At 41.1% G+C, this 20,194-nt stretch overlaps 1 protein-coding gene across 2 annotated transcripts in view; it reads left to right on the top strand.

Moving 5' to 3' along the window:
- ift88 (intraflagellar transport 88 homolog) overlaps window positions 1-20,194 on the top strand; it is a 36,839-nt gene that overhangs the window by 11,031 nt on the left and 5,614 nt on the right. Inside the window, exons 12-22 of one of the 2 annotated variants that reach the window (XM_061918253.1) lie at window positions 9-95; window positions 3,676-3,775; window positions 5,192-5,278; window positions 7,206-7,392; window positions 7,511-7,619; window positions 10,295-10,445; window positions 12,497-12,612; window positions 12,693-12,745; window positions 14,919-14,984; window positions 15,060-15,166; window positions 19,608-19,671. In XM_061918253.1, the coding sequence (XP_061774237.1) occupies window positions 9-95; window positions 3,676-3,775; window positions 5,192-5,278; window positions 7,206-7,392; window positions 7,511-7,619; window positions 10,295-10,445; window positions 12,497-12,612; window positions 12,693-12,745; window positions 14,919-14,984; window positions 15,060-15,166; window positions 19,608-19,671 (1,127 nt within the window). Of the gene's footprint in view, window positions 1-8; window positions 96-3,675; window positions 3,776-5,191; window positions 5,279-7,205; window positions 7,393-7,510; window positions 7,620-10,294; window positions 10,446-12,496; window positions 12,613-12,692; window positions 12,812-14,918; window positions 14,985-15,059; window positions 15,167-19,607; window positions 19,672-20,194 lie in introns of those variants that run through there. The other variant, XR_009809242.1, reaches the window with a different exon arrangement.

The raw sequence follows: 20,194 nt of genomic DNA, 5'->3' as shown, positions 1-20,194 counted from the left end.
GGCAATAGGAAAGCTCGGGCTGAGAAGTACGTGATGACGGCCGCCAAGCTCATCGCCCCGGCCATCGAGGCTTCTTTCGCCGCCGGATATGACTGGTTTGTTTGGCACACAAGCACTCACACGCAAATAACACTAGTCACTTTTGGTGGCCATTTTATTCATTACTGTCAGGTTCAAATACCGATGACGTCTATTAAACAGACAAGAAGCAAGGAATCAAACAGAGACAGGATTCAATTTTGCTCATGAGGAGAAACGTTTGGTGCTACACCCTCGTACAGTCTCCCACATTGCTCTGAAGGCTGTCCCATGCGCTCCTCCTTTATTTGGGCATTGAGGGGAGGGGGTCATAAACCGCTGTTGCATTCGGTCATAAACAGTTCAAAGAAAAGGTGCCCGGAGCGGCGTCAGGTCTGCTCCCTCTCCGCTTTGTAGATCTCGGGTCATGACAAGATTTTCCTGTGGCTGACAATAGATCAAAGAAACCGACACCTCCACGTCGCATCCCATCGTACAGAGTGGAGTTTTACAAGCCTTTTGCTTGATAATTTCAAAGACAGCTTTCGTCTCGTTGCAGGGCGACCTGAACTCATGTGAACACAAGTTGTGTGATAACTTATATACAAATATTCTGACAATTACAGTTCAGAACAGCAGATGGCAGCAGTGTGCACAGTGGAACCTGGATGTAAGAACTTAGTTGGTTCTTTAACAGCACATGTCCGAAGACTAATTAGGAGCCTTTCTTTGCTTACTTACTGCTATTTCATGCCAACATTATTCTTTGATTGCAATAAGAAACATTTGTTGGTATGGCATGCTCCTTATTGTCATTGCACAAGTACAACAACATTTCATTTTCACTACAAAGTCATTCAAAATTAGTCAAACAATGTACGGGATTACAGAACAGGAACACTGATGGCTCGACACTACGGCGCCCCGTAAAAGGTAGACGACAGTCTAGAGCAGGGGTCGGGAACCTTTTTGGCTGAGAGAGCCATGAAAGCCAAAGACTTTAAAATGTATTTCCTTGAGAGCCATATAATATTTTTTTTAACACTGAATACAATTAAATGCATGCATTTTTAATTAATAACAACATTTTTAGAGTACAATAAGTATCTTATTATTTTAAATAACATTGTTATTCTGCAGCTAACCAATAATAAATAAAATACTTCTTACCAATAATGCGACTTCTTGAACAGGTGCGGTAGAAAATGGATGGATGGATAGATTAAAATGCATGAGAATGTTTTATATTTTGAACGTTATTTTAACACTGTGATTACCAGCGGAATTATACACGACTTATCGTGTTAAGCAATGTCAGCTAAGATTTATCTGAGAGCCAGATGCAGTCATCAAAAGAGCCACATCTGGCTCTAGAGCCATAGGTTCCCTACCCCTGGTCTAGAGTGAGTAACAAACTCAATAGCAAAGCACATACAGTACAGACTAAAAGTTCGAACACACCTTCTCATTCAATGCATTTCATTATTGTAGATTGTAGATTGTTCCTAAAGGCATCAAAACTATGAATGGACATGTGGAGTTATGTGAAAAGGTGAAATAACTGAAAACACGTTTTATATTCTAGTTTCTTCAAAATAGCCAACCTTTGCTCTGATTACTGCTTTGCACACTCTTGGCATTCTCTCCATGAGCTTGAAGAGGTAGTCACCTAAAATGATTTTCACTTCACAGGTGTGCTTGAAGGATTGAAGCGTGGAAGGAGTAAAACGGGGGGCGGGACATGTGTGTTTGGCGTGTATTTTTCGTGGAAGCTGATTAGTGTGTAAGCCTGCAGTGTCTCTGTACCGCAAACTTGGTGCTGTCGCAAACGCGATGGCACAGCCAGTCAGTCCAACAACAACAGGTGTGTGTCCATGAGAGACAGGGAAGGAGTTTGTCGCCTCTTCGCTGCACTTTCCTCTGGGAGAGTCTCGAAGGAACAACCTTGCCAAGTCACTTGCAGCCAGGGAAAACAATCCAGATTAGAATGTTTGTGTTTGGGCGAGCGAAAACACATTTAAACATTTCATCCATCCATTTTCTACCGCTTGTCCCTTTCGAGGTCGCAGGGGGTGCTGGAGCCTATCCCAGCTGCATTTGGGCGGCAGACGGGGTACACCCTTGGACAAGTCGCCACCTATTCTGTCTATTTCCGGTCCTCACATTCATCAAACTTCACCATCAGGGAGTAGCTGGCCTCTCCAAAATGTTGCCAAATTTGAAATATAGTCCAAAATCGTAAAAGTCTGAATGCACACAGTTCTGTTTGCATCCTCCAATCATCTTCCAATTTGTCGGTACAGCAGAGCAACGCTTACTTCAATCTGCAGATGTCTTGTTATCGGGATTCCGTTATTTATACAGCACTTTAAAAAAAACCTAAAATTTCAGAAAGAAATCTTCAACGTCCTCGACTAAAAGGGTCACCAGGCACGCGGTTGTTCTTTTCTCCCAAGAGTCCGTCGGCTGTCCAACACAACCGTTCCGTCAAGACAGGCAGGTCCCCCCAAACCCAAGATCTTTTCCATGTTGTTGGGAGGCAAGTTGATCAATTCCATTGTTTGGATTTTAGAGAGCAGTGCAAAAAGTGGCAACAAGCAAGTTAAGACAAAACAAAGAAGCAAACAGGAGAGATGAGGTAGAGGGAAAGTGAGTGTTAGCCTTTGATGAGTGCCAGTGAGAAAGAGAAATGTTTTAATGCATCGTAAGATTTTATTTTTTAATAAACCCAATAATGACATTTTTTTATGTAACTCAACAATGATTCCCTCCTTTTTTTCTATGCTGGTCTGTTGGTGTCAGGTTCAAACACCGAACTATCTATTAAACAAGACAATAAATAAGGAATCAAACAGAGACAGGATTCAATTTAGCTCATGAGGAGAGGGCGTGGGCCTGCACCCTCATACAGTGTCACCCCACGCTCTGAGGAAAAAGTTCCACGCCTCCCCATTTATTTGGGCATTCCGTGATTACATAGCTGCAGCTGCTTCTAAGGGAAGGGGATTCATTATGCAGCAGCTGCACTGGGTCATAAACAGTTAAAACAAAAGGTGCTTGGAGCAGTGTCAGGTTTGCCCCGTCTGCTCGTAGATTTCGGGTCCTGATAAGGCCCTTCTCGTGGCTGTCCAGATCTGAGAAACCGACACCTCTACGGCGCATTCCATCGCACACAATGGGGATTTACCAGCTGTCCGCCTTTTGCATGATGAGATCAAAGACAGTTTTGTAAGCACCAGTGGATAGTAACCAGGGCAACCTGAACTGCAAGCAAACAAATTGTGTGATAACTTATATACAACTATTCTGACCGTTCCTTTTCAAGTTAGCAAAATGGACAAAGCGCTGAGTTGTGACCGTGAAGTCTTCCGTGCAGAGAGTGAGGGGAGAGTTCCACCGCCGCTACATTGATGCGCCCTGCTTTTTTTGTCGACAGGCGCTAAACTATATGAATGACTGAATAAAAGCTTGTACGCGGGGACATGGTTCGCACTAATCCAAAAGTTTGTAAAGAAAAAGTTTGCAAATAGAGAGGTTTGTACATCGCTTTTTAAAATGGCCACAACACGTTGCTACTGCAGAGCAGAAACAAGAGTTCCTCCCTCCTGAAAGTTTTAGGAACATGCTTGCCAACATCACTTGATGTACTTTGTGAAGGTGTGTTGAGATGGTGAAGAGCTCTCAGTACATGGAGCTGGCCAACGACCTGGAGATAAACAAAGCCATCACCTACCTCAGACAGAAGGACTTCAACCAGGTGAGAAAGGCTGCCAGTTCCACACTTGGTTCTTGTGTGTTTGCCACTGTTTTTAAAGGGGAACTGCACTTTTTGGGCAATTTTGCCTATCATTCAATCCTTATGTAAGACGATAACATGTGTTTTTTTTTCTTAGTGCATTCTATCAATCAATCAATCAATCAATGTTTATTTGTATAGCCCTAAATCACAAGTGTCTCAAAGGGCTGCACAAACCACAACGACATCCTCGGTAGAGCCCACATAAGGGCAAGCGTTCTAACTAGTAAATAAATGTCATCAAACGTCCACCTACAATGGAGCCTATTGTAGTTGCTCTATCATGTCTACAAAAGCCTTTAAAAATCATCCAAACACCTTCATTAGGTTTTATATACATGATGTAAGTATATATGTGATGTAGTAACAGGCACTTTCATAATAACATTTAAGTATTTAAAGCATATGCGGCGCATTCATTTCAAAAATGCATCAAACGTCCACCGTTTTTTTAACAGCATCACTGATTATTCTTTACTGCAGACTTCATGAGAGCCAACCAACATAATAAAGCATGACTTACTACTGTACAAGGTCTGCTGTCATTGGGGTGTTGATATATTCCCATTCAATAGAAGAATGACTCATAATCCTCGCAAAGAAAAGAGGGGTTGAAGCAAGCGTCTTTGTGTCGTTCCGGGCCTAAATTGGCTGTCAAAGTGTACCAACTTGTCGGAATACATCTTCAGACTATCCAGGTGGGAGTTATGATTTACAATAAACTTCCACGAGCACCGAGGCAAGGAAGCAGCTGATCAGTCGATGTTGTCAACATAGCCACACAAGCTAGTAATCACGTCGCCGCTATAGTTTGTCTCCGTTAGCGTTTATAATAACGATATCACTAATACTTGGTTAATGTTCAAATGTAAATGGAGTATTGTTGGTGGTTTTTGGATGGTTATTTACAGGGTTTTATGGGTGGAATAGAGGACCTCCCATTCACGCCATTGTAAGCGGACTTATATTCATCTTTATTAACAAGTTAGAATGCATTTAAAAAAATACAGCCGTAGTCATGTCTTTCATAATGATTGTAAACGATAGGTAAGATTAAAAAAAAAAAAAAAAAAAAAAGTGCAGTTCTGAAGTGTTGCAAAACATAGCATATTCAGTGTGCTGTGGCGTTCCCAATATTGTGCTTATATTCTCATCTTTTAGCTTTACAACTGTTTCCGGCACATCTTCGGATGTGTCAGGCTTCTCATTCCTCATTGACTCCACTCTCTCTGTCTTTTGTGCCCGTCCCTTCCTCCTCTGCATGCATAAGGCCGAGGTACGTGCGCCTTCTGCTTCCCTCACGCCAAGTTTTGACCACCTTGTCGGGGTTTCATGTGGTTATGTTGTGTCAAAGCGAGCTTTACTTTTTCTCATCAGGCAGTGTCGATACTGAAGACATTTGAGAAGAAGGACAGCAGAGTAAAGAGTGCCGCTTCCACCAACCTCTCTGCTCTCTTCTTCCTGGTAGGTCCCGTTCCAGGGTCATGAAAAAGCATTAAATAGGATGTCCCGAGGCATTAAAATGTCATACAATTGTAGGGTTAGGAGGAAAAATGTCCCTGTGTGGGATTATTCATTTTTAAACTGAAAAATAACTAACAAGTTTGCTGTGATGGCATTGGCAAAAGAAAAGACAACAAAACAAACCACCCTACCCAATATTTCCAATCGGGAAAAAAACTGCACTTCAAGATGTTCAATATTTGTTGAAGTGCAATTTTAGCTAATAGAAGTTGAGAGTACATTTAGTGTTGATTTGTTGTTCATACAAAAGTCAACATTGACTTATGCAAAGGCAGTAATGTATGATAAAACACGGCGGTAGCTAAAGGACTTCCCGTTAATCCCCTCTTTATCTCACAGGAAAAACCCGCCGGGTGAACAGTTGATTTTTAATACTTCCAGCACCGACGCAAGGCAACCATGTTACTCGCGTCCTACATGTGACCATGGCATAAACAAATATACTACAGTACTAAGACTATAGTGGCCATAAACAGTTAGCTTCCACAGCAGTGATGCCCAAAGTGCAGCACAGGGGCCATCTGTGATCCGTGAAGGCTTTGTTATTGGCCCTCGGCACTTTACAAATACAAAAAATTAAATAAAACACCAGCAAAAATTGGGAAAATAGCAAAAAACACAATGAGAAAAAGGCAAAATGTTGACATCAGCCAATAACGACACAGAGCTTTGTCTTTAAAAAACAAAAACTGAAGCTTAACCTATTGCTACTACAACAATCTACAAGGTTAATATAGTTTGCTTCTCTTTCTTCCCCTCCATCTATCTGCTTTCTTTGGTATTTCAAGTTAGCATTTATATATGTATTGTTGCATTTGAAACAATTGTATTGTTGATAATAGAGGTAATTGTTATTATTCATTATCAGTAGTGATATTTCTATTGATATCTGTATCGCTCCATTTGTAGTGTAATCATTTTCATTGTCATTTCTGTATTATTTACTTCACTGACTGCTTCACTGCTTTAATTTTTACTATTATATTTGTACATATCCTGTTTGCTGATGTTGTTGTTGTCATTGTTGTTGTTGTCTCTCTGTCTTATCCCTCTCTTGTCTCAGCAATTTCCCCCTCTGTCTTCTTTTGTTTTTCTTTTTATCCCCTTTTGCTGCGGTCCGGCTGCACTAAATAATAATATAAATCAGTTTAATAAAGTCAAATACAAATAAGGCATCAAGAGAACTATCACAAACTTCTCTTTTGTGGAGTAAATCTGTACGGCCGATATGGGCGTCTACATCAACTATATGATTTGCATCAGTGGTTGGATAGGAAAACAAGAAAACGAAAAAAAAAAATACATTATACACACACATTTAAAACATAGTTGACGCCGGGGTAGATCTTCCTTTGATTTTGGGCTGAGACCAGGGATCTTGGGCTTGAAAAAGTCAGTGATCACTGCTGTAGATGGAGCGAAAGTGTTAGTATATTTCCGTTTAAAGATTGAAAGTCCTCTTATTATATTTAATACCAGCGTTGTTTGCCTTTCTACTTGTCGTGGGTGAAAATTATCTCATAAACGTGGGAAGAATTATAACTCTTGGTTTAAGTCGTCGACACGCACTTGTTAAGTTTTGAAAAGCTTCTCCCTGGCCAATGGTTTTAAAAGTAATTGTATGCATTTGCGTGTGAACCAAAGGCCAACATGAATCAAAAGGTTTGTGCTTTTAATGTATGTGTGTTCGTGTTGACAAGGCCTGAGTGTGTTGGTAAAGAACTGCAAGAGACAGAGACGCTATTTGGCCATACGGTAATCAAAAAGGCATTACAAACCTCTGTCTAAATCCTGCAAAAAGCGTGTAGTAGTAAAAGCTAGGCACCACTGCATTTGTGTGAGTAGTGTTCTGTTTGCTCGGTTGTAGGAGAAGGACTACGAGCAGGCAGAGCGATACGCGGATCTGGCCATGATAGCTGATCGCTACAACCCAGGGGCTCTGGTCAATAAGGGCAACACGGAGTTTGTCAAACAGGACTACATGAAAGCAGCAGAGTTCTTCAAAGAAGCTCTGAGGAACGACTCCTCCTGCACCGAGGCCCTCAGAAACCTGGGTAACAACAGCTTGTTTGACACACTAATCATCATCATGTTTCTCTGTGGGAATGAATATGGTTGCAGTCATAGATTTGGACTATAAGGTGGTGGTTGTTTATGTCTCCTCACTCCAAGGTCTCACTTACAAGAAGTTGAATCGTCTGGAGGACGCTCTGGACTGCTTCCTGAAGCTCCATGCCATTCTCAGGGATAGTGCTGAGGTCATGTATCAGCTGGCTGACACGTATCCTTCTGACCCGAAACACGATTCTTTATTTTATATTTTAAGGGTGTGCTTCCAACTTTGTGGTAACTGTTTGGGGATGTTCCAGAATGACACAACTTGTAGGAAGTCTTCCCAGAAAAGTAGAAACAGTTGTTGCTGAATAGTCGGGAACAGCTCTCTTCAAATGCATTTAAAGCTGTAAGGAGATCTGGTTTTCCAGGCATAGTCATAACAACAACAGCAATAATAATAAAACATTTATTTTGTAAGGCGCCTTTCAAGGCACTCAAGGTTGTCGTACATCTCATAAAAACATAAAAGCAGCATTAAAAAATAAATACATTAACATTTAGGAAAAGCAACAATTAAAAACACACTTGTGTCAGACATAGGCCTGCCTAAACAGCTGGAGTTTAGTGATTAAGTGATTATGGAGTCAATGTTCCAGATGTCGGGGGCAGGGGACTTCCAGAGGCGAGGTGCAGAACGGCTGAAGGCTTTTGACCCCCATGGTAGTCGGCGGGCGGGGGGTCGGTCCGGTTGATGGAGGAGGAAGACCTGAGGGATCGTGTAGGAGGTCAGATGGGTATGGCGGGGTGGGCTTATGAATAGCTTTGACGATATTGAGGAGGACCTTGTAGTTGATGAGGTGTATGATGGGAAGCCGGTGGAGTTGGTGAAGAATGGGGGTGATGTGACTGATGACAGGAGTTCTGGTGCTTATCTGGGCAGCAGTGTTCTGGACTAGTTGGAGTTTGTTGGGGAGACCAAAGAGAAAGGAGTTGCACTAATCCAGACGGGAAGTAACAAGAGAGTGAACCTGGATTGCAGAACTATTGGGAGTGAGTGAAGGGCGTTGGCGGTTGATATAACGGAAGTGGAAATAGTCAGGTGGTGTGGTGTTGTTGATGTGGGTGTGAAATGACAGAGTGCTGTGGAGGACCACAACCAGACTCTTCTTAACTTGGGAGGAAGGGGAGACCAAGGAGTTGTTTATGGTGATGATGAATCTGGGGTGCTTGGAGAGTGTGGGCTTTGAACCAATGAAGACTACCTCTCTTTTATTGCTGTTCAGTTGAAGAAAATTACTTGTGAACCAGAATTTTATTTCTTGTAAGCAGGCACAAAGGGAGGAAAGGTGGAAGAGGATTTTAAGGAAAGCTGTGTGTCTTCCGCGCAACAGTGAAAATGTACGTGAAGTTTGCGAAAGATCTGACCAAGTGGAAGCAGGTCGATGATGAAAAGTATAGGGCTGAGGACAGAGCCCTGAGGTACACCAGAAGAGAGGGGGAAGAATGGGATGGGGATGATTTTATCTGGATGAAAGTACAGCCAGACTGATAGGAGGGAAACCAGGCTAGGGTGTGTCCGATATACCAATGGAGGCCAGTCGGTGAAGAAGGGTGGAATGGCATATGGTGTCAAATGTGGCGCTCGGATCAAGGAGGGGGAGAATAAACATGAATCCTGGGTCAGCTGCCAACGGAATGTCATTTTGGATTTTAAAAAGAGCTGTTTCTGTGCTGTGGTGGGGGCGAAAACCGGACTGGGGCTCTTCATAAAGGTTCTCTCGTGGATCTGTAAAGCTACAGTTTTTTTCAGGATTTTTGAGAGAAATGCCAGGTTGGAGATAAGATGTAGATTGTTGAAGATGCTGTGGTCTGAGACAGGTTTCTTTAGGATTGGTGTTACAGTAGTGGTTTTAAAAGATAATAGGACTGAACCAGAGGTGAGGGAGGAATGGTTGATTGCAGTTTTCAGGGGGAGAAGAGGAGGGAAGGGTTTCTATTACCACTGAGGTGGGCAAGGGGTCAAGTTAAAGAGGATGATGGACAACTGGACATGAGAGAGGTCAGTTTTTGGCCATTTGAGAGTTGAAAAATGACATCAGGGAGTTAGAGTTGTCAGTAGAAGTGTGGGGGAAGGAAATCAGTGGGCCGGACTGCTTTGTTAACTTTTGAGAACAGAACTCAGGTGTTCCTAGCCCCAGTGGTGATTATGTCTGAGAAATACTAAGATTTGGCTGAGGAGAGTGTGTTTGTAGAGGATGACATGGGCATGGTGCATTTCTTTGTTGACGGTCTGTCCACTTTTTCTGGAAAGCCGTTCCAGTTGACGACCTTTGGCTTTCAGCAGACATAGATGAAGGGACAACCAGGGGTCAGAGTGGGTGAATGACACAGCCCGCATTTTGAGGGTGTAAAGTGAGTCCAGTAGAATATGGAGACCAGGCGCCCATGGTGCAAAAACTGTCAATGCCTGCTGTGAGATCTTGTAATGTGATGTGTTAAACGTTACAGTGGAACATTAAACAAGGTGGTTTGATTTTGGATAGTGACAAACGTATGTTGAATGAAACAAGCATGTGGTCGGATCAGCGGCAGAACTGTTGACAGGAGTGACACCAGAGCAGAAGACCTAGTCCAAAATATGACCTTTTGGAGTGGGAACAAGCGGTAGCAAATAGATGGAGTGGGTGGGAAAGTCAGTATGTTGTTTGATACCAAAACTGTCCAGGAAAGAGATGAATTTCTTTGTAAGTGAATGATTAGAGATGTCCATATGAATATTTAAATCAGCTAGCAACATTATGTTTGAGGAGAGTGAGCAAATGTGGGTAAGAAGTGTATGAAACTCTTCAATGAAAGTGTGTGTACTGGCGCCAATATTTGCCTTTGACAAGCGTGTGTCAGCTATGAGCTTCTGGAGGATCCCCAGCAGGCCGTGGAGTGGCTGATGCAGGTCATCAGCGTGGTGCCCAACGACCCCAAGGCTTTGGCCAAACTGGGAGATCTGCACGACCTGGATGGGGACAAGTCCCAGGCGTTGCACTACTACTGTGAGGTAGGGCTGGACAATTCATGAAATTTTGATTTCTGTTCTGGCTTTCCACAATCACACACATTTTTCAATGGAAAAAAAAAGATTAATGGGTGGTGCAACGTGCATGCAAATACCTGAGCTTGTAACGGTGCAATGGATAAGGAGAGTATGATTGGGGGGGAAAAAGACCAGGTCGACTAGAAGATTCACATCTAACCATGGTTTCTAACTTTTCTTTGACACATGACTCGTATGATGAATAAATCATTAAAGTCCACAAAACAATAAAGCCATTTGATTTCCGTGTTAACATAACCCCAGGCGGAATCACAGAATTGCTCAATAAAACGGAATCCACTGTTCGAATATCAGGGAAATTGGCACAAATGTAAGTGAAATGTTGTCATTGGGAGGAAAAGGATCAGTTGTTTGACAAAATAATGTGTTTGGGACCGCTCATTCATCCCCAACACACGTCCTGAACTAAACAATGTGGAGACGGCCAATTAAAACAGCAATTCAAATACAAATCTAAAGCTAGCAAGAACAAATCCATACACCAACAACATCTCATCTGCTTGTGTTGTTGTGAACGACATCATGGATGTAACGTCAACGTACAAACAATCATACGCACACAACACATCTCATCTGTTGTGTTGTTGTGAACGACATCATATATGTAACATCAACGTACAAACAATCATACGCACACAACACATCTTATCTGTTGTGTTGTTGTGAACGACATCATAGATGTAACATCAACGTACAAACAATCATACGCACACAACACATCTCATCTGCTTGTGTTGTTGTGAACGACATCATGGATGTAACATCCACGTACAAACAATCATACGCACACAACACGTCTCATCCGTTGTGTTGTTGTGAACGACATCAACGTACAAACAATCATACGCACACAACACATCTCATCTGCTTGTGTTGTTGTGAACGACATCATAGATGTAACATCAACGTACAAACAATCATACGCACACAACACATCTCATCTGTTGTGTTGTTGTGAACGACATCATATATGTAACATCAACGTACAAACAATCATACGCACACAACACATCTCATCTGCTTGTGTTGTTGTGAACGACATCATGGATGTAACATCCACGTACAAACAATCATACGCACACAACACGTCTCATCCGTTGTGTTGTTGTGAACGACATCAACGTACAAACAATCATACGCACACAACACATCTCATCTGCTTGTGTTGTTGTGAACGACATCATAGATGTAACATCAACGTACAAACAATCATACGCACACAACACATCTCATCCGTTGTGTTGTTGTGAACGACATCATGGATGTAACATCAACGTACAAACAGCAGTCGCAACTTGAGAGGCTCTCTTTTTAAACAGCCTCCATTCATCAGCTTGAATCTCAAAACTGCAGCACACTTCCTCTCTTCACAATAACAGCGCTGTGCGCAACATCCGCTAACAAGATAAAGGTTTCGATTAAGTTCCTTACACAAGTATCATGTACCTAAAGCACTTATTGATACACTCACACAACTATTATGCTTTGACGTAAAATACCGGTCAAAATTGTCCAAAGATGTATTGCAGTAATAAATGTGAGGGTTTTTGTATTTATTTCACTCCCATTTGTGGGTTTGCACCAGGGGATGTCGTTTTGAGGTACTTGTGATAAAGGGGTGGAAAAATACATTTTGATTGATTTTATACAATTGTGTTCATGGCACAAAATGCACACACTTGGGGTAAAATAAGTGGTAAAAAAACAGAATTCAAAAAAATCAAAATGGAGAAATTTATTTTTGCTTTTTCATTTTGCTATTGTTTTAATTTATTTTTGTTACTATTTTTTTATTATTTTACTTGTTTATTTGTCACTGATTTATATCCAGTGGTTCTTTTAAAATCTCCTTAAAGTTGAGTTTTGTTGGTACAATACTCATATTTTCACACTAATGAATAATTGTGTAATTAACCTTTGCCATAATCGTCCAGACCTACTGTGAAGTACAAAGCTTTGTGTGCTTTTTCACATCCTGCTCTCTTACTGCACAGTCCTTCCGCCTCTTTCCTTGCAACATCGAAGTGATCGAGTGGCTGGCGGCCTACTACGTCCAGACGCAGCTCTACGAGAAGGCCATCCAGTACTTTGAGAGAGCCATACTCGTGCAGTGAGTCACAGCATCCCCGACTCTTAAAACACACGCGCCGCTTGGACTGAAAATGAGCTTGAAACTCTGGTGTTCCTCAGACCGAGTGAGGTGAGGTGGCAACTCATGGTGGCCAGCTGCTTCCGGAGAAGTGGTGAGAAAGGAGTTCTACAAGAGATAAAGTATGCTAGCTAGTAGGGATGTTGCCATCCAGTGCGTAGTAAGTACAGTGCAACCTCCATTTATTGTTTTTCAAACAGGTTTTGTAAATTGAAAAGAATTCCACATAAAAACAATGTAAACATGAATAATTGGTTCCAGCCTCGACAAAAGCCCCTATTGTAGTAAAAAAAAAAAAAAAAGCACACTTTAATCAGTTCGAATCAAACTTTATTTATACAGCACTTTTTGTACACAGGCAAGTCGCAAAGACAAAGTGCTTTACGCACGCAAAAAAAGGAAATAACAAAAGAAAACACATACACACTCTGCACTATTTACAGTAAGGAAACAAAACACGGCAGGCCACTGAAAATGGAGGAAAAACGCTACTTTTGAGGCGTCCATACTAGAGAATCACTAAAATAAATGCCATCCAAAAAAAAAAAAAAAAAAGAGTATAAAACATATGATAAAATATATCCATCCATCCATTTTCTACCGCTTATTCCCTTTTGGGGTCGCGGGGGGCGCTGGCGCCTATCTCAGCTACAATCGGGCGGAAGGCGGGGTACACCCTGGACAAGTCGCTACAAGAATAAGTCAATAAAAACATAGCATTCAGAGAATAGTAGTAGTAGTACTTGCAATAAATAAAACTGAAAACAACAATAAAAAAATATTTGTAAAAATGTAAGAGTTTTGGGACGGCGTGGCGCAGTGGAAGAGTGGCCATGCGCAACCCGAGGGTTCCTGGTTCAATCCCCACCTAGTACCAACCTCGTCACGTCCGTTGTGTCCTGAGACTTCACCCTTGCTCCTGATGGGTGCTGGTTGGCACCTTGCATGGCAGCTCCCTCCAGTGTGTGAATGTGTGTGTGAATGTGGAAGTAGTGTCAAAGCGCCTTGAGTACCTTGAAGGTAGAAAAGCGCTATACAAGTACAACCCATTTATTTAACATGATCTTTAGACTTTTGGGGAAAAAATGTAATGGTCATTGCAGTCGTGAGGCTCTCCGGCAGACTGTCCCATAGGTGGGGGCCACAGTGGCTTGATTCTGCCTCACCTTAGGACTTTGTTCTAGTATTTGGTAAAGATACAAGTTTGTTGCCAGAGGAGCTAAAGATCTGCAAGGGTTTATACCGTAAAAGCAGGGTGGATAAATAAGATGGCACAAGTATAATAAGACATTTTAAAAACTAATAATAGAACTTTAAAATGGACCCAGAAGTGGACAGGAAGCAACTGCAGAGACTTTAAAACTGGTGTAATGTGTTCCCGCCCTCTAGTCAAGTCATAATAGAACTTTAAAATGGACCCAGAAGTGGACAGGAAGCCACTGCAGTGACTTTAAAACTGGTGTAATATGCTCCCGCCCTCTGGTCTGGTCTATATCAAACAAATATTACAAAGGTCTAATGGATCAACAATCTCTTTATCATCAAAATAACACAACGAGTGCTTTAGTGCTCTCAAAAACGTTAACAACCATGTTGCTCCAATAAAAAAAAGTCAAATAATTTTTACCCTGCTGTGTGTTACTGTTGGGAAAGAGAGTCCTCTTCTTCCGAGGTTCTTCTCCTCTCTAAGTCTTTAAGTCCACACTGATTCCCTCCTTCTTTCCAAACGTGGGTAATGGCGAAAAAAGAAACCCGAGCAATGAACTGTGTAAATAGGATGTGACGTAGGGGGCTCCGCCTCTCCAAAAATGCCTGACCCCGTGTGTACTTTGCTGCGCTTGTACACAGAGACACAGAGGCCTATTTGTCTCAATCTAAAAGTTGGTCAACCGAAATTGTTTCAAAAAGAGGGGTGTGTAAATCGAGGTTCCATGGAGTGTTAAGTATCTCATAGTTCACTAAATTCCATGCAGTTCTACATTTCAAAGATCCTGCCGTGTGCATTTAAAATTGAAATAAAAAGCAGCAACAGTTTTAATTTGACTTCTTTTTTCAGTAGGTTAAAATATTTGCCAGATAGAGTCATTAAAAAAGTCCTGACTATGCAACAAATTGCATGCATAAGGTATCAGTCTTGGTATTGGACATGAAAAAGTGGTATCGCACCATCCCTGGTAACTAGTTCTAGCTTTCCATCTCAATATCTGCATTATGTCATGCGTATGTGTTTGTATGTGTTTGATCCCTGTTATTTATTTTCTTTGTAGGAAACTACCAGAAATCTCTGGACGCATACAAAGAAATCCACCGCAGGTTTCCTGAAAATGCGGAATGTAATTCAGCTTGATTTTTCTTTCCCCTCACTCATCAATGTGGCTGCTGAGCACAGATGTGGTTTTTGCATACAGGTCTGCGCTTCATGGTGAGGCTCAGTCAGGACATGGGCCTGCAGGAAGTCCAAGACTACGCCGCCAAGCTGAAGAAAGTGGAGAAGATGAAAGAGCTCAAAGAGCAGGTACGAGTGATGCAATTCTACTGTCCTGTGGAAAATGGATGTCCGCACATCATTTAAATTGGGAGAATATTCAGAAAGGTTCTCAGGCTACGTTCACACTGGGTGTCCAATTTGGATTTTCTAGTTAAATCCCATCTTTTTATGTAGTTGTTCACATTTCAACACAAAAATCACAATCAACACAAACTCAAACTCAACTCAAATCAAAATGCAAGTCTAATGTGAAGGAATTCTGGTGTGCATGCAGACATGATGTCACATGTGTTGCAGTCTATATGCAAGAAAACATGGCTCCAGTTCTAGTAAGTCTCATTTAGGGCAGGAAGATTATGGCAATAATAATAATCACGATTATTGTGAATGATATTGAAATCATTATTATTCATTTTTTGAAAACACAAGTATTTATTGTTCCACCAAAACTCCACATTTAATATAATTTAAAATAACAACAGATATAAATTAATAACAAACAAACAAGCAAAATAATGATACTACTAGCAACACTAAATTGAAATAACAAAAGCAATATAATAACAATTAAATTCAGTTTTTCTGTTTTTGAATATATTTTTTATTCCGTTTTTTACCTTTTAAATTTGTACTCTTAGTGTCATAAACAAAATGTTATAAAATGGGGAAAAAAATAACTTTTTTGGGCCAATCCATTTTTTGAACATTTTTAATGAAAATTTTAGGTCAAAGCATGATAATTGTGTAAATGTATTAGGAAACACTTTAAGTACATTTAGCTTGTGTAAGGCACGTTTTGGAAACCTTTATTTTGTTAGTGCATTTAAACCGGATGTTGTGCTAAGCGCTTTTATGGTGAAAGGAAGTGTGTTGCTGTTCTGAGCTTGACGAGTAAGGAGACAAGTTGAAGCTGTTATAAAAAACAAGAACAAAGAGAGACTTTCAAGTTGCGACTCTTGTTTGTACATTGATCTTTCATCCATGATGTCGTACACAACAACACAAGCAGAGGAGGTGACAATGACAACATTTCCCTCACATTTTTGTCAATTTCCCCTCGTTGGACGGCCCATTATTTGTCTATTTTTCAATTACAATATTTTTATGATCAAAATTATCCGATTAATTTGGTTAATTGTCCAGCCCAAGTCTCAGTGCTGGCGCATTTGTGGCAATTTCAAGGATTTTGTGCAATCAAAGTCAACATTTTCTGAATCAAATTATTGTGTGTGTAAGATTAAGAAGGAAGAGGGCAATTTTGGCCTTAGCAGTTTGTGGAATATTTGCTTTAAAGTCTGCTCCAGAGAGCGTGTAGGCCAGCAGTCAAAGACAGGAGTTGTGGAACATTAATGCAAGTTCCTAAAACATCATTCTCGCTTGTTTTCTGCTCATTTGTCAACCATTTATTTGGCAACTGTCTATTTTGGCAAAGAATGATGACGCTTACTGCTTTTTGATGAGGTTCTGGTCAGATAAACGTGACTGGAGTGGCATCGGACACATAATCTGATTTATATCCACAAATAAAAGAGGCCCGAGTCGGATTTGAAACATTCAGGACGGCACTGTTCACACTGACATGAAAAATTCCAATACATGTCACATATGGACAAAAAAAGGGGGAATTGACCTGCAGTGTGAACAAGGCCTACGTTTAAGGCTTGTCTTTTCTCGTGTCTGTTCCCACCCTCACTGATTGAAAACAACTGGGTGTGTGTTGTGGCCAGAAAGGGCGTCAGTGGTCAGTGCTGGAGGATGAGAAACATCTGTCTTTTTCCCTCTTCCTTCTAAAGAGGAGGATATTCAACTCAATTGTTTTGGGGAAAGCTCAATTTAAATAGTCTCATTTGCATATTATGGCGAACCGGCGTCCTCTACATCAGTGTTTTTCAAACCTTGTTTGAGCCAAGACACATTTTTTGCGTTGAAAAAATCCAGAGGCACACCACTAGCAGAAATAATTAAAAAATGAAACTCAGTTGACAATAAAAAGTTGTTGTCCCAATTGTTGGATATGACTGTAAAGCATAAGCAAGCATGCATCAAATCTAGCTCTTGTCTCAAAGTAGGTGTACTGTCATCACCTGTCACATCACACCCTGACTTATTTTCACTTTTTTGCTGTTTTCCTGTGTGTAGTGTTTTACTTCTTGTCTTGTGCTCCTATTTTGGTGGCTTTTTCTCTTTTTTTGGTATTTCCCTGGAGCAGTTTCATGTCTTCCTTTGAGCGATATTTCCCGCATCTACTTTGTTTTAGCGATCAAGAAGATTTATCGTAAGTGGTTTTTATCCTTCTTTGTGGGGACATTGTTGATTGTCATGTCATGTTCGGATGTACACTGTGGACGCCATCTTTGCTCCACAGTAAGTCTTTGCTGTCGTCCAGCATTCTGTTTTTGTTTACTTTGTAGCTAGTTCAGTTTTAGTTTTGTGCTGCATAGCCTTCCCTAAGCTTCAATGCCTTTTCTTAGAGGCATTCACCTTCTTTTATTTTTCGTTTAAGCATTAGATACCTTTTTATCTGCACGCTGCCTCCCGCTGTTTCCGACACCTACAAAGCAATTAGCTACCGGCTGCCACCTACTGATATGGAAGAGTATTACATGGTTACTCTGCCGAGCTCTAGACAGCACCGACGCTCAGCAACAACACGTCACTTGCAGAATATAATTACTGGTTTGCACAAAATTATTTTAACCCAAATAGGTGAAATTAGATAATCTCCCGAAAACGCTGTTCTACAGTAGACATTAAATTTTGGTCCATTTTGTCCGAGTTACAGGAGGGTTTTGCTCTTTTTAAGGACCTTCTTCCAATATGTGAGTGTGTCACATGTTTTATGAACTTGAATTTGCAGGCCACCAGTTGAATAGTTCGAAATGATGGAAAATAGAGGATCTAAAATGGAACCTTGAGGAACACCAATAGTATCACTAGAATATGCAATTCCTGTAGTAATTGTGTGTGAATGCTGCATGTTTGCAAGCCGCCCATACGCAGGGGCCAAACTGAAATCCTCCAATGTCCAGGGTGGGTGGAGAGTGTGGATGGTGGAAGGGTTCGAATCATTTGAGGATTGTGGCCTATATAGAAGGTTGTATATTCCCCATTCACTTTGAATGGGGAATCATTCCTGGTAATCAGGGAGGATTTGGAACCTGGAAAACCTTTTGGCTGTAATGTCCGGGTGAGTTGAGTGTGTGAATGGTGGAACGCCTCAAATGGGACGAGAAATGTGGGATATGAAGAGGTTTGTAACTAACCATTCATTGTCATTATGAAAATGTTCTTGGTAATTACTGGTAATCAGGTCTATTTTGGAACCTGCGCACACTTTAGCTGGAATGTCCAGGGTGGGTGGAGTGTGTGGATGGTGGAACGCTTTGAATCAGGTAAAAATGTGAGAGTTGAGCAATTTAAAACATTTTGGCCCATACATATTTTCAATCAGGGAAAAAATTCCCGTAAAACCTGCCATTCTGAATAATCTGGGATATTTTGGAAAAAAAATTTCAATCAGGCCTCGATTCTCGGCCGAGAAGCATGTTTTGATACTTGAACAGTACCGATCGGATGAAAATTGTGGGCTGTGAAAGCCGGCAAACTTTGTTGGAATAAGAAGTGATGCTTGGGCCTTCACATAACTACGGAAGTGAAATGACTCCTGACTTCATCTGAAGTAAACAACTTACTTAACATTAAGGGATCTAGGAACCACATTTAAAGCTGCCTGGGTTATGTAAATCACAAGTTTGGACGCCAGTGTTCTCAGGTTCAAATGTCAACACAAGGATCTGCCAATGTTTAGAGGAACTTGGACCACGGTTTTAGGAATTTTTGGCCAAAATGTTTTGAACTCAAACTCGTGGGCCAGTTTCCGGGCCGCCAGTTGAATAATTCTGCTACTTACGCAATAGTTGAATCCCGTTTGATTGGTGTGATTCAAACACACTTATTGACTTATGTGTCAGGAGCTGGAGTCTCCGTGTGTTCTGTTCTCTGTGGTTCATTCCTGTCCTCCTGATGTGTCTTCGAATAGAATAATAGCAGCACACGGTGCTGTCGTGTTACACGTGCAGAGCCAGCAGCAACTGACAGCTACGACTACTTAGTCAATGAACGCTGAGAACGCTGCTTCCAAGTCCCTAAATCCTCCAAGTCAAAAAAAAAAATATTTGACCGCAACTCTTTGACTAGTTGCTGGACTCGCTTTGGGACGAAATAAATTGCAAAATTTGTGAGTCCAACAATGCTGTCATAGCTCTAATAAGTATCATATTGTTTATTGTGATGGGCTTTTTCCACAGAAGACAGGAGGACATGTGTCATGGAAGGTTCTGGTGTCACACACTCTTTTCCTGCATTCAAGACAAAACAATTTGCGGCATTAGCAAACCTTGTGATCCCAATAAAGCTAAAAAAACAAAAACAAACATGCGGTAACGTTTAAATCTCCTTTTTCCTGCAGAGGGTGAAGTCTGCACGAGAAGGCAGTGCCAGAGGCCGGAGAGAAGGTAGCGCTGGAAGTGCCGGTGAGTCCCACGTCAACATAAGAGATGCTAAGTATGCGGGCTTTGAATCTTTGGCCACCACACAATTCCATTCTTGGGGGTAACGATTGGATTCAAAATCAGTTCTCAAATAACAACAATTTTTGATTCAAAATTAATACTTTTTTAATAATATCGGAGGCCAGGTCTATAATTAACTACATTCTTCCATAACGTACATAAACAGCTGTAATCAATTTCTATATTACTTAAAATAAAAAAATGGTTTTGTTTACAACAATTCCACCCAAACATTTATTAAAGTCAGATAAAAATAAGGCAACAAGAGAAGTATCCAACGCTTCTCTTTAAAGTAAATCTTTACTGCAGATGTAGATCATCTACATCAGGGGTCGGCAACCCACGGCTCTTTTTCAAAAATATTTGAAAAATGGAAATGATGAGGGGGAAAAAACATATTTTTAGTTTTAATTTGGTTTCTGTAGGAGGACAAACATGATACAAACCTCCCTAATTGTTATAAAGCACACTGTTTATATTAAAC

The sequence above is a fragment of the Nerophis ophidion genome, linkage group LG13 (assembly GCF_033978795.1).
Source record: "Nerophis ophidion isolate RoL-2023_Sa linkage group LG13, RoL_Noph_v1.0, whole genome shotgun sequence".
Taxonomy (NCBI): domain Eukaryota; kingdom Metazoa; phylum Chordata; class Actinopteri; order Syngnathiformes; family Syngnathidae; genus Nerophis; species Nerophis ophidion.
This window is presented reverse-complemented; position numbering and strand designations above follow the sequence as displayed.